The sequence below is a fragment of the Miscanthus floridulus genome, chromosome 2, assembly GCF_019320115.1.
Source record: "Miscanthus floridulus cultivar M001 chromosome 2, ASM1932011v1, whole genome shotgun sequence".
NCBI lineage: Eukaryota > Viridiplantae > Streptophyta > Magnoliopsida > Poales > Poaceae > Miscanthus > Miscanthus floridulus.
Window position 1 is genome coordinate 43333439 of NC_089581.1, and position 15268 is coordinate 43348706.

Here is a 15268-nt window from a genome sequence, read left to right on the forward strand (position 1 = left end):
GAGCGGAGTTGGTGATTGTCTTTGGCCTCGATCAGTTGCTTGTGAGGGGTCTTGTGCCTTCCCCGGCGGAGCACCAAAGGCAACTCTAGTAAATTACTCATGTCATTGAGCTACCTCACTTGTGGGTAGGTTCTTGCGGCGCCTCTTGTGGTGGGCTAGGTGTGTGATACCTATTTGCCGTCGAACCACCAAGTGCTGATCGACACAACGGGGACTAGCGTGCCAGCAAGCACGTGAACCTCGGGAGAAAAATCTTGTATCTCTTGTGTGATTGGATTTCTTCTAGTGATTGGATTGTCTTCATCTTGTGATTGGTTCATTCCTCGACATGACGGTATAATCACCATACTCACTCTTTTACATTCCTTGCAAACAAGTTGCCAAGCTCTTTAGTGTAATTAGTTTTGAGAGCTTGTTTTGCTTGCTAGTTTAGTATCACCTAGTAGAGCTCTTCAGTGTAGACTTGTTGAGAGCTCTTAGTGAGTAGTAACATAGCCATTGTTTGTGCTTAGTGATCATAGCAACTAGAATTGTTGGATAGATAATTTGCAATCCTTGTAGAGCTAGAGCAAAGTTGTATTTTGTGACAGAACCGCCCAATTTATACAAGATCAAGTATGGTTGTCTCCGCTAACACGTTGACACACGCATACTTTCACTTATACAAACCCGGTAGTCCGCCGAGTGTCACGAAGGACCTCGGTAAATCAACATCACAACCAAGATCGCGTGATTAAGCAAATACACATCACATACGCAGAGTTGCAGCGGAAATAATATTACAAATGGGTTCACAATTAAAAGTACCAGTTTGGGTTTCAACACCGCTTAGTGAAAACAACATAGCTTTCAAATGATTACATTAATATAAGTTCCAAATATATTGCTAGCATAAGTGACATCATCCGACAAAAGCATATAGATGAGAAGTAAGTATAGAATCACCGAGCCCACCGGCGGTTAGCCACCATCTTCAACAGGCCGAAAACTTCACCTGCAACATGGTGGGATAAACCCTGAGTACTTGAATGTACTCAGCCAGACTTACCCGTCTTAAACCAAAATAAAGCGACACCAAAGATTATGCAAGGCTTTCTTTAGTGGGCTAGTTGACTCGTTTGCGAAAAGCATAAGCTATCATGAAGAAACCATTTTAAGTACTTTGCATCATCTTTATTATGACCTATCCATCTAGGTAAGCACCTGTACTATAGCAATCACTTGATTAACCAATAACGATCTAGTTACCAATTTAGATTTAGCATATCCCATACCATCCAGATAACCATCATTGTTCCATAATAATTACTACGATGCCGTAGCTCGAGTCAAGTGCTCACTATCCAGGAGCGATGGCGATTCGAATCGATTCCTAACTAGCTGGTGATTTATTCCTTACAAAAACCTCACTCACCCGCTAAAGTGAGGTATCGGTCACCGAGTCAACTATCCAGGAAAAATCTCGAGTTTGCTAGGAACCACATGTACCCGGGGGCCAACCGACTGCCTTTCGGTCTTATCATCGCGCCCCCGTGTCCTACCACACCTGCTCCGGTACAGTACGCTGCGGGCAATCTACTCGGCCCGAATAATCTCCCAGCTTCGCGGTCGAAAGGTACTTTATTAGGCCAGCTAAATGTAAGGCATGCGTTCAACATGACAAGAGGGACGAGCAACGGTCGGTCCTTAATCGACACAGACGGAAACTAACAGCACCCCAGAACCCTGTCTGGTTGCCTCCAACTTTTCCGTCCGGTCTCCAATTATCCATCACACATGGTTAATTCCAGGATAGCATTCTTTCCATAGCTAAATTCTTCCAGTAACCACCTATAAATGTAGGTGACCGGATATCACCGATCGCTACCGATCTAAGCAAGGCTAAGCAGTTATTCAATCCCGACCTAACAGGGTAATAAGGTAATAAGGTAGGCAAGGATAGTAATAAATGCATCAACGATTTTAATCAACTCCTACAACTTAATGCAACAATATATAACTCATATATAGAAAGAATTGCTTTTATAAAGTAGGAGACTTAGAATGCTCCGGGGCTTGCCTGGGATCCGACACAAGTCAGTTCAGTTAGCTTGCACCGTCTTGGTGACATCTCCGGTCCTAGCACTTGCTTAGTCCTTCCATCTTCGGGATAGATCCACCAAACCAAATCTTTGAGTTCGGCACCACATCACATCCTTCACGTGGTTCATCTAGCGTACCTAAATGAGATGCAAGATGCATGTGTATGAATGTGATGAATTGTAACACAAGATGCATCACATAAACATTCAAGACAAACACAAGATTATGCAAGACATAGACACCAATAGCTATTTAACTAACCTCACACAACTAACTATAGAGAGCAAGCTACTCACATCAACTCATATCAAGCAAACAAGTTATTCACAGCAATTACAGAGTCAAGGCTGCAACAGCAGCAGCTAATTTTACTCATAACAGGAGTTGTACTAATCCAAACGACATGCAACAAGACAATCTGGAAAGCTTATGGAATTTTCTACAGTTCATCTTTAATCATCTTATCATGATTCTCAAGTTAACTAAGTCAAATATACTCATTTACAGAAACTGGTCCACAATTGACAGAGAGCAGCCATTTCTGACACCCAACTTTAAATAGGCATAACTCACAAACTACTAGACCAAATGACACCAAATTTTAACAGTAGATAGATACCTGACTTAGATACAACTTCCTTATTATCATCTAGGTGTGATTCAAATCCTAACTAAATCAAACACTAGCATCTTTCAGATCTGCTCCGAATACAATCAAAACTTGACAGAAGACTTAAAAGTCATGTAACTCCTAAACTATCAGGCCTATGGTCTTACAATTTGAACACAAGCAAGATTATGAAATTTTCTACAACTTTTGTATTCACTACAACCATAGCAAACATCATTTACACCACGAAAATGATTGCACAAGCTAAAACTGCAAATCCAGTCCAACAGCAGTGGTACAGAAAACTGATAGGAACTTCAGAGAAGCATAACTGGAGTTCTATACCTCCAACAAATATGAACCATAACTTTTTGAAAAGATTAGGAAGTTACCTACAACTTTCTTATTCTCATATTAAGATGATTCTATAGTTAGAAGGGTCAATTAATCCAATAATTGTACCTCTGTCCAAAACATAGACAGAAACTGATATGTCACTTTAAACAGCTATAAATGGAGTTATACATGTCCAATAAATGTGGTTCTAGACTTTTTAGAAAGATTAGCAAATTATAAACAACTTTGTTGTAAACACCTAAAGCTAATTCTACTACTAAGAATGCCCCACAATAAGAACAAGGAAACCCTCTCTGGTTTTGGGCAGAAACAGCCACAGAGATTTAAGCAAGTATAACTCAAGATCTACTTAGCCAAAAATCATGATATTTAACTTTTTTGAAAGCTTAAGAAAAGTACCACAACTTATGTATTTTCACCAAGTCATGATTCCTAACTTAACTGAGCTAATTAATTCAAACATGCAGAACTGTTTAGGGTAGAAGCAAAGCAATACAGCGCATTTGTTATTTTTATAACTTTTAAACTATAAATCCTAAACTCCTGAAATTTTTACCAGACAACAACAATCACCTTAGTAGCACTAAAAAAATTTAACATTTATTTGAGCATAAAAACTGCAGTTATGAAAAACACAAGACATGGCAAGTAACAGGAACCTAGCTGCATAGATCTATTTTTACAGCAAAATATTTAAACTAGAACATGCCACATTATAGATCTAATGCATAGAAAATTTCACAATGATTCCAAAAAGTCCTCATTTTATATTTTACGATTTTTGTATGAATTACTATGAATTTTCAAAGTGGAGCATTCAAATCTACAAAAATCAGGGAAAGGAAATTTAAATCTTGCATCGAGGACCCTGCGGAAAATATAAATCAAACGTCAGCGAAGAGGTCCTTATGATTACTATTCACATCAATCACTAGTTCTTCACATAACCCCCTGCCTTTTCCCTTATTGCCGCGCGAGGTCCATCATCTTCTACCTCCCGACGGTGGAGCAGAGGAGCGGCCGGCTCGCGGCTCCGACCGGTTGTGGGCGTCTACGGCGTCGGCGAAGCGGCGAGGAGCATCCAAGGACCCTCTCACACGCATGGGGCTGCTCAAGTCGGCCGAAGGCGGGCCAGGTTGGCCTGGCCGCACGCACAGGCGGAACGCCGGTGGCTGTTCCGGTGGCGACGACGATACGGCGGCCGTGGTGACTGGAAAATGGGCGCGGGAGGGGCAGCGTGAGGCGTTGGACGCGTTGCGACACTCAGTGCAGACGCAGGAGGGCTGTAGGAGAGGGAGCAGCGGCGGCACGGAAGCTTGGCGGCGGCGGCCATGGTGGGTGAGCTCTGGCGCGAGCGCACGACACCGAGAGCGAGCAAGAGCGCAGAGGAAAGGCCGAGGGAGTGAGGGCGAGTCATGCTGGTGCTCCATTACATCAAGTGAGGCGCGGGGCACGCGGCAGAGAGCAAGGGCGCATGGCAGCCACGTCCACAACACACGTCGTTCACTGAGGTGAAAATCCGAACAGGTGGCGGGCGACGGTGAGGGTGAGGTGGGGAGCCGACTTTGGCCGTCTCGGGTGCGAATTGGACATTGGGCCTAAAACGAAGTTTGAAGCCCGCGAACTGCTCTTCATTTTTCATTTAGAGACCAAGGTCATTAGAGCTCTTCAACAACGGGTAATTAAGCCACAAACTGCTAGTGTCAGCGTATTGACAGCGACAAGCAAACGTTCAAATTGATGGTGAAAATGAGGTCAAACCGGTGCCATCTTTTTACATGCCCTTCTCCATGAACTTAGCTCCAACTTCCATTTTGGGGTCAAGTCAAGTTACTTAACGAAATTTGGAGAACGCGAGACGTCAATGCCGATGGCGATGAATTTCTAGACTTAGAACATTTCTGAGTGCTGAAATCAGCAGCAGGTTCCAACTTCGAGCCTCTGTTTGACTTATTTCCAAGTTGATCTAGCTCTTAGTCCAAAAACAAAGTTTGTTATACATAACATGGACTACAACTTTTATTTAAGTTCCACTGCCATGGAAACACTCTAAGCTACAGTTCAAACCATGTCAACGCAGCATCACGATAAAGCTTAAATTACCTTTTTTGATCTATTGGAGAATTTTCTGGCCACTTGCTCAACACGAACCCTTCATAACTTTTGTTCATGAGTGGAAGTAGAGTTATTTGAGTATGGTTGCAATGTTTGTTTGACATCTCATGTTCTCATTCACCTAATAAAGCAATTTAGACAAGGACATAACTTGTCATTTCATGTGACTTCTCGATTCCAAACTTCATGAAACTTTTCGAGTGCCCAATATAGATGGGTATTGATGTGAGACACATGAAGATATTCCAATCACACCACCCAAGCATATATCTTGAAAAGGGGTCTATAGGCGAGCAAAGGTCCAATATCCAAGTTTAGGTTGGGGCTCGTTTCTATAGGTTGGACCTTGACATCTTCATCATCATTTAATATGCCATGTTCGAGCTCAAACCCATTGCTTAACTAGTGGCAAACACCTGGGGTGTTACATATTTCGCTATTTAGGTTACTAACCACTTGCTCTAGCATGTTCTAGAAAAATTTTATAAGCTATTCACCCCCCTCTAGCCATTTAGGACCTTTCACAAAGTACAAGTGCATAGGTTTGTGTGACTTTGCTCTAGAATTAATTAGGTGAGCTCTAACTAGCCCGACACCTTTGTTGTTTAATTAGGATCTTTATAAGGTGCTTGTGAACTTAGATAGAGGGGTGTAGTCTTGACTAGACTGATAGTTTTAATTCCGTATTTATTTCAGTTATTCGGTACGATTAATTTTAGAAAGGACTATTCATCCCCTCTAATCCGCCATCTTGACCCTACAGCGGCGAGGCTCCGAGGCAGCCGTAGGCCACGTCTCCTACCGAACGAGGATCTCCCTCCACCCATCAGCGTTGGGGCGAGGAGACCTCATCGTGATATTGTACTTTCTCTACACGATTAACAAAAATGTGTATACGGTAGACTAATCTTCTGAAACTTCACAACATACACATAGCCCGAACCTTTCCATCTTTTTCAACAACTTCCGCTTCAACTCTTCCAGCTTCTCCTAGAAGACACATATAATGATATATTTTAACGTAGCATTGTTCTAGAATTTTTTTTTTTGAACCAAGGAAGTATTTATTTTAGAAAAAAAAAAGGTAGTTAGTATGGAGTAGTACGTTGTAGGGATGAAAACGGTCGGAAACGGTCGGAAACGGTATTACAATATAGAAAACGAAAGCGGTCAGTTCGGGATATTTCTACATTTTAGCAATTAAAGAGTACAAAAAATGGTTGAAAATGGTTGCGAAACCAATTGAAAATGACAAATTTTTATGTTTGGCAAAATTCGGAAACGATATCATAATATAGAAAACGGTATCATAATATAGAAAACGAAAACGGTCGATTCGGAATATTTTCGTACCGTTTTCAACATGCTTGCAAACTTGGCAACTTGTTTGCAAGGAATGTAAAAGAGCTTGCAAACATATGGTATTCCGAACCTAATTACACTAAAACACTTGCAACATCCAGTTGAAACATTTGCAATATCCGCTTTGAAACAGCTGAAACACTTGAAACATGCCAGAACTGAAACATGCATTATTACTATTGAAACATATGGTTCGTAGCTACACCCCGTTAGGCACTGTTCTCTGCACGATGTTCGTTACGATATATCGACACATGCCTGCCCCGCCCCCGTGTAGAATTGGACGTTAAGTTGGGGATCCCTTGCCACAGTACCCACCCAGTTGCTGATATCTTCTCGTCTTTAACCATTTTCATTCCCACACTAGTGGTCTACTGCTGCTACTGAATATGAATAGTGAACGGTACCCCCGTGCTACCTCGTCTCTAGATCTGAAGACAAGAAGTCTCATGGAGGGAATACTTACCTACTCCAGTCAGGTTTAATTTGCTTGATCTTTCAGACAATAACATTATTCCGATTCAGTTGAAACCCTAGAGGGGGAGTGTTTTTTCTACTTGATTTTGTTGTCTGAAAACCTCAAATTAATTCAGTTGACTACACATGGGGAGTGTTTTTTCCTCGCATGCAATGCATTATTCCGATTCATCCGTCTTTGGCGCTCGTATATCGTATGACAGTACGTCATGCTCTGAGTTAGCATTAGTGCATTACCCATCCTTTCGGTCAGCAATCACATGGCATGGCAGCTAGGAGTAGAGTAGAGGTAGAGCTGTACTGGATCTCATGCATCTAGATGTGCAGGGGGTCGTACGTACGTGATTATTTTCCCACTGACAGCTTGCATTGTGCAGTAGTGGATCGACACGATCCAGTAATTGGCGATCGATGCACTGGCCGGGACGAGGCGACGGCATCATATCCGATCCGGCCGCGGTGATTAATATCAGGATTTTCCCAAGCTTATATTAACTATACAGCCCGTGCATCTGGATCCATCGGAACATCTCATCAGTAGTAGGAGACTAGTACATTTGAAAAGCTCACATGTACACGTCCTTCCCTAGGAGTAATGACTAGCTAGGTTACCTTGTGGTGATTAATAAGATCGTATTTCTGTCACTAGATTCTCATTGATAGCAATACACTTTTGACCCACCGGCCCCCAGATGCAACTGAGTAACTGACCACTTCCCCAAGTCCCCATTGTTAGTTTTTGTTTCTCAGATCAACATGTGATGCACAGCATTTGGAAGAAATTGAAGGTTCAGGGATTGCATTTTATATTAATGTACTTGCATTACTATAAAATTGATTTCCGGAGACATGTTTTTTTATTTAATTAAAGAGGTGGTTGTCAGAAAGTACTGTCTCTGAAGCTCATTGGGGCACTTGCCACCCACACCCACTTATGAAAATATACAATTTATTCGGATATTACCCCGATATGTCTCTATAGCTCATTGGGGGCACTGGACACCTGCTAGAACAACTGGATACCACTCGGATTAACCTGTTATTAGCTCAATTAGGGCTTGTTTGATACCCATGTATCCATCTAAGGTCCTGTTTGGATGTTATCGGATTCACCTCAATCCACATGTGTTGGGTGGATTGGGGTGTAATTTAGTTTAAATTTCACTCCAATCCACCCCAACATATGTGGTTGATGCGAATCCGATTACATTCAAACAAGATCTAAATCCATTTGTGTTGGACTAGTTTATAGTGTGGAATTTAGTTTAAATTACACATCAAATCACTTCAACACATGAATTGAGACGGATACATGTGGATAGTACACAAACAAGGCTTACGGGATATGCTTCCCCGAGATGCATACTACTCTCGGTCAAGTCTTTTTTTCCCGGTACTCACTGAGTCCTTCGTGACCTTCCTATACAAGCAACGAAGACGAGCACCCATTAGGACATAACTTGGTACACTTGTTCAACGGAGGAAGCTAAAGCATTCGGCCTAGGTCGAGACGACATCAAGGCTATAACAGTTCGATCGCGAAGGACTTGAGTTCTCTACTGGTGGATGATACTTAGCAAGTAATGGATAATATTTGCAGTCTACAGAAAAGTTTAACACTATTAGCCCCCTCTTGAATTCCCTTCACGCTCCAAGTACGACCCTCGGGTATCATCATTCTAGACATATCCGGCCCTTTAGACATAGGGTGACTAAGCTAACTACTCAAAGTTGTACATCTACACGGGGGTTCTCCATCGACTTGTTACACAAGGCATAGGCATGTACCTTTCCTGATCTATTGCAATCCTTACTATAATAGGACTAGGAAACCAATCTTAATAGAAAAGAAAGCTAAGCAACCTTATAACTCTACCCATATCCTATATAAAGAGAGGCAGCGGTCCCTAGATCTGATCGATAACCCCAACGGCCATCATGGCGACATCCCCAAAGCCACAACACTCCATCGTACAACCCGCACATAGCAGACAAGCAATACAACTATATACATTGGAAGTAGCGCACCATTTGCTAAACTAGCTAGTCTAACTCTGTATCCTGTGTGTGCTACCATCTAGATTTGTGAATCGCATAATGCTCGATAATCATAGTCGGTAACAAAAGCACCAACAAGTTAGAAAATAAATGGAGGGTGACCGAGCAAAAACTAAATAATTTTGATTGGTTTAATTAGTTGTAGGCACTAAACACGAACTTCACTACTTGTGCTTTTATAAGGTTCTAGCCCTTGCAGGAGCATGGGTTCATGGATTAGTACAACGTTAATTAATAAATGCTTGGCCAATGCATTCAAAACAACCATGAATGAATAGCAAAGTAGAACGGCCCTAACTTTGTTCTCGATCTCTTGGAGTTAAAATTGATTTATTCTATAGTCCGGTACAATCATTGTATCGTTCCCATAAATTGCTAATGCAAAGTAGTCATCATAGGAACTGGGGAAAAAACTAAAATTCCCACGTTCAAATCGGAGCGCTACAGATGTTGAAATTTCACCCCTTGTTCGGCTTCTTTGGCTTCTTTTTTCAGCCGGAACAGTATTTTTCTCTCACAATAATTCAGCCAGAACAGTGTTTTTCAACCAGTTTCGACCAAATTTCAGATCAGCCAACGGGGATGTTACGCTAGACTTGGACGCTGATATAGGTCAGACTCCGGTGATGTCTTTGTCTACTAGGCAGCCCTGATTTTCTTCGAGTCTCCTTTCAACTTTTGGGGATAGCTGGATAGGCTTTGCCTAATTGCTAGTAGTATCCTATCATGGACCGGACCTACACGAATGAGAGGAGGATATGGGCAAGTGGTACACACTAGCACAAGAAACATACATAGCCCGTGCTTGGCAGCATCAAGAAGTTGATGGTTGTTAACTACTCTCGGGGATGATGACAGGTGGTGGTAAAGGAGGAGATATGCTACAAAAAAAAGGCGGTTGAGATTACCCTCTCACTCACTACCTTTATATACATAAGCTACTCTGTATGAATACTTTTATACAGCTCATAGTTAATTTGTATGTGTCAGCATGGTCTTTCGGAGGTGCTCATAGGGGTAGGGTTTACGAACATTTATTCATAGGAGTGCGTGTGCGCGCGTGTTGAGCGTTTGCGTATGTACTTGTATAATTAGCAAAAAAAACGTGTAAAATAATGGAAGGACCTATTTTAGAACTCCCAATTGTATACAAAATGCACAACTTGGCACTATCCATATGGAAGTAACCAAAACCTTCAGTAATTCACATAGCCAAAATGGAATATCTCATGAACCATTATTCATCGACTTCACTTAACAAACAATTCCACGCGACAAAAAAAACATCCAGTGAATGTGAAGATATCCTTGGTTCTGAGAGGAGCTGCACTGCACTGCACATCATTGGACTTTGAACCTGCCGGACCACAATTTCGAGTAGTACCTCCTCCAAGTCAGAGAAGTGCAGAGGCGGACATGGACCTGGCTGGCACCGTCCGGTCAAGCCCGGTGATTGGAACTCAGAACTTGGAGTCAGTTTTAGGAGCTTTTATAAGGCTATTAAAACATCTTAAAAAAGTGTTTGGTTCCATCTTCTAAAACTGACTAAAAGCAATAAATACACTAGCAAATAGACCATGCAGCCCTCCTCTTTAGAAGCTTTTAGTGGGTAGGACAATAAAGGAGGGGCAGTGAGGATTTAGGATGGACTTTAGGAGCTTTTAGGAGGGAGCGGAGCTCCTAAAGTTTTTGACTTTTCCTAAAGTTTTTAGAAGCTTTTAAGAGGAGATGTTTGATTCTTTAGGCAAATTTTATTCAGATTTTAGCTCCTAAATTTTTTAGGAGGAGTAACCAAACAGGGCCTAAGCACAAGTTTAATTAAGTTTAATAGATTTATCTCGTAAATTAGTTTTATAATTATTCTACATTTAATACTCTATACATGCATCAAATATTCGATGGGACCGGAACTAAATTTTAGCCGGCGGAACCAAACACCCTAGGTATACTAATCCCTCGTCCCTGCCACCCTCACGACATCACGAATTCAGTCGAAGCGTAACCAGCGGTATCTTGACCAACAACACGCCGAGGTCATTCAGAAAAACAATAACCAAGTACAGTACACTTGTATTAGTAGAGTGATTAGCAGACGCACTCCTACAGGAATAGGAGCACCTTTCTTGACCAACAGCAAGCCGAGGTCATTCAGAAAAACAATATTAACCAAGTACAGTACAGTATACTCCTAGTATAGTTGCAGCGTGTTCGCTCAGTCGTATTTGGCTTATAAACTATGTTTTATCAGCTAATAAATAGTATTTTTCTCTCACGTCAAATCAGCCAACGACCCTGAGTTATAGATCAAACAATCTCAAACGAACACAACGTAGAGTGATTAGCAGTCGAGTGAAACGAGAGAATCTCACTCTGTGTCGGTGTGTGAGCGAGACTGAGCAGAAAATTGCATATAAACAATGGGCTTCGTAGATTTGGGACTTCAAATATTGACTTTGTAAAAATGAGTCTCCATACTCTTGATTTCCTTGCTATTTGGTGTATTTCGTCTTTTTTTTATTCCAAATACGTGTATTTTCCGTCGTTTCGTCTGCACGCCGCCGCCCGCCCGATCCCTTCCTCGACGCGCCGCCCATGGAGGACTTCGACTCGCCGCCGCCGGATCCTGAAGGGCCGCCGGCGTCTGGCATACCCGGGCCGGCCGCGCCAGCCGTCCTCTGGCCTCGCCCCGCCGCCCTCAGGCCTGGCCGCGCCGTGCCAGTGCTGCCGCGACACGCGAAGACGAAGACAACGGCGGGGTTGCCTGTGCCTGTGCCTGAGACTGAGAGTAAGAACTCGTTCTATCTGCCGCGATGCCGACCTCGCGGAGAGACGAGACGATGAGCCTCTCCTTGGGCAACGCGAGCCTTGCCGTTCCGGCCGCTGGCGCCGGAGCCTTTGTCGCGCTCAGCGACCTCCTGCTCATCCACGCGCGGAACGAGCCAAAGTGCCAAACGGCACCGACGACGAGCGCAACCTTGGCCGCCTGCTGTTGGCGTCCTGCTGCCCGCGCCTGCGACGCCTCCATCTCCAGCACATCGCGGGGCTCTCCGCGCTCCACTGCGCTGCCCCGCAACGCTCGAGGAGCTCCAGCCAAATACATGTACACAGCTTAAAAAAGAGATGAAATACGCGTAAAGTGTGCACGTTTGGAGACTCATTTTTATGATGTCGATGTTCGGAGTCCCAAATAATCCCATATATGCAATCTTCTAGTCAAAAAAAAAAGAAAAATGCAATTTTCTCGACCGTGAGAGGGGGAGCGAGAGAGACAGAGAGCGCGCCACTTTAAAGCACCACCAGCCACCTCGCTCGTCTTCCACCGCCTCCTCCTGCACTAGTGCACTTCCACGGCCAGCCAGCTCCGGCGACCGAAACATATACTGATGGCTCTTTAGCAGGTTCCTCCGGTCCGATCCACCTCCAGCTTCCGGCGTACCAAGAAAGGACAGGTGGCAGAAACAGCGGGTCGATCAGCCTGACAGCCATTATGGGGGAAGCACAGGAGGGCTGCTCGGCCGGCTGCTCCTTCTCCCTCATGTGCCTGGAGGACGGCGCCGACCTCGACGCCGCCGCTGGCTCCGCGGAGAGCGCCGATGACGCCGGCAGGCTGGCCGCCTTTCTTTACAGCGACGCCGGGGAGGAGGACCAGGAGGAGTACATGGACCACCTCGTGTCCAAGGAGAGCAGCTTCTGCTGCTCCCCTTGCTCTTCCTCCTCGCCCTCGCCCGTCTTCTGCGACATCGCCGGCGCCGAGCCGTGCCTTTCGTCCACGGCATCACCCGACGACTGGTTCCGTTGCGCGCGCCGCGCCACCGTCGAGTGGATCTTTGAGGTGATCGTTGATCGATCGATCGAGCCATCCGTCTTTAATAATCTTCCATTTCTCTGACCGCCGCCGGCCGGCGCCATTTGCAGACGCGGGCTTACTTCGGCTTCTCCCACCGCACGGCGTACCTGGCCATCTCCTACATGGACCGCTTCTGCCTCCACCGCTGCATGGACGTGCGTCGTCCATCCATCCATCCCATCGATGATCGATTTCACTGACGACGACGCCGATTAACTGACGCGGCGGTACGGTGTGCGTGCAGAGGTCAGTGATGCCCTGGGCGGCGCGGCTGCTGGCGGTGGCGTGCGTGTCCCTGGCGGCCAAGATGGAGGAGTACCGCGCGCCGGCGCTGTCCGAGTTCCGTGCCGACGACGAGTACGACTTCAGCAGCGTCTGCATCCGGCGCATGGAGCTGCTGGTGCTGTCCACGCTGGGGTGGCGCATGGGCGACGTCACGCCGCTGGACTACCTCCCCTGCCTCTCCTCCAGGCTACCACGAGATGGCGGCGGCGGCGGCGGCGGCCTCGTGGCCGCCAAGGCCGCCGCCCTCATCTTCTCCGCCGCGGAATGTAAGCCAATTGCTGCCCAACCGCATTGGCGTCCATCTCGTGCGCATGCCTGGGAATCTGACTATAATGCGTCCGTGTCCGTGCTCTGTTCTTGCAGCTGCGAGCGTGCTTGACTACCGGCCGTCCACCGTGGCCGTCGCCGCCGTCCTGGCGGCGGCCCACGGCGCCATGGCAAAGGAGGCGCTGGAGTCAAAGATGAGCAGCCTGTCTCCGTCCTGCCTGCTCGACAAGGTCAGTGCACGCACGCACTCTGTATCCGACACGTCTTGAACTCATGAAACCTCACATCATTTGTGCAATTTCTCCCGGTGATCAATCAGGACGACGTGCACGCCTGCTACAGCACGATGCTGAGCGAGAGCTCGTCGGCGACGCCGAGCAAGCTGGCGGCCAAGAGACCGCCGCCACCCACCAGCTCCGGCTCGACGACTTTCTCATCCGTCGACGCGGCCTCCTCGTTGGAGGCCGCGGCGGACAGCAACAAGAGGTCGCGGCTGGAGCTGCCGGCCGTCGTCGGCGCATGAGAAGCACCGCCGGGAAACGACCGTTTTTTTGCCGGTTGTCCTGTGCTGTGCCGACTGCCGAGGGCCGGGACCAATCTTCTTCACTTTTGTTGTCAAAAAAAAAAATCTTCTTCACTTCAAAAAAAGAATGTAGTTTTTTTTTTCTTCTTCCAGCTTTGACTTTTCAGTTGTTTGATTGATCACGCGGCGCGCGCACTGCTGGAGAAACGGTGACTAGCAGTGCCGAGGTGTTCGAGATGGAGAGGTTTGGCTTGGCTCCCTGTGAGTGACTTGTGAGAGTGAAGATGGCGAGAGAGGATGAAGAAAAAACAAAAGAAGATGACAAAAAGTCTCGAGCTTTCCTGAGGAGACGAGAGAAAATCCCGAGTGCGACTGCGCGTGTGCCCACAACCACGACGCAGCACGGCAGCAGGCAGCACAAGGCGGTGAGCTCCACCACCACTACCACACGGGATGGGAAGCCCGAAGCCGCGCGCACCGCGCTGCAGCAGTAGGCCCGCCGGCGCCGGCCATTCTGCTGCTGCTGGCCGGCCGGCTAGTTGATCTCCATGGTGCTGGTGGTGGTAGCTGCAGCGTCGCAAGCGAGCGCCATGGCCCATGCCTGCCGAAAGTGGATGTGTACATGCCCTGTGCGTGAAGACGGTGACCGAGGGGTGGTTTCCTCCTCGCAGACCTGTACCGCGCTTTACCACGTGATTCTCTTGCTCTTTCTCGCTGCTGCTGCTGCTAGGTTGCTTGCTACTAGTACTTGTGGTGTTACTGCACTGTCTTGATCTGTAACGAGTTGTAACTGTAACCCTACATGGCTCTGAGAATTGAGACGCATTGGGTATCAGAATTCAGACTTGCCTTGCTTATGTAACGAGTCTGGTCACCGTCCTCTGCTACATCTGGGGTCTGAGCTACTAGGGGTCGATGGTGCTCCATGCTACTACAGCATCAGCTGGGCAGTGCCGTCCAGCTCAGAACTCAGGACCTTTCTCGCATCCTCCTTTCGTTGAGCAGATGGCAGCCAGTATCCAAAGCGGCTTTTCTGCAACCTGGGTCTGCCATGTTTGGTTGATCAGTGATCATCATGCTGTTACATGCGATGGTTGGTCGCAATGCAACCTTCAGATGAACAGTGGAGCAGCAAGGCTTTTCAATGTACTTTCGGTATCTCTGGGGACGGCGCCCGCTCACGTGGGGGAAACAATGCAAAGAATGAACCCATCGTCCGCAGTGGATGATCAAGTTACTGTTGGAAAAAATAGGGAATTCAAGCTGTTCTGCTAGGCTGTCTTTT

At 46.1% G+C, this 15268-nt stretch overlaps 1 protein-coding gene across 1 annotated transcript; it reads left to right on the forward strand.

The window, feature by feature from the left end:
* Window positions 1-12350: 12350 nt before the first annotated feature.
* Window positions 12351-14818, forward strand: LOC136538623 (cyclin-D5-1-like). The gene is made up of 5 exons (XM_066530583.1): window positions 12351-12893; window positions 12977-13063; window positions 13153-13459; window positions 13557-13690; window positions 13780-14818. The coding sequence occupies exons 1-5, from the start codon at window positions 12549-12551 to the stop codon at window positions 13981-13983; spliced, it is 1077 nt and encodes a 358-aa protein (XP_066386680.1). The 5' UTR covers window positions 12351-12548; the 3' UTR covers window positions 13984-14818.
* Window positions 14819-15268: the final 450 nt, after the last annotated feature.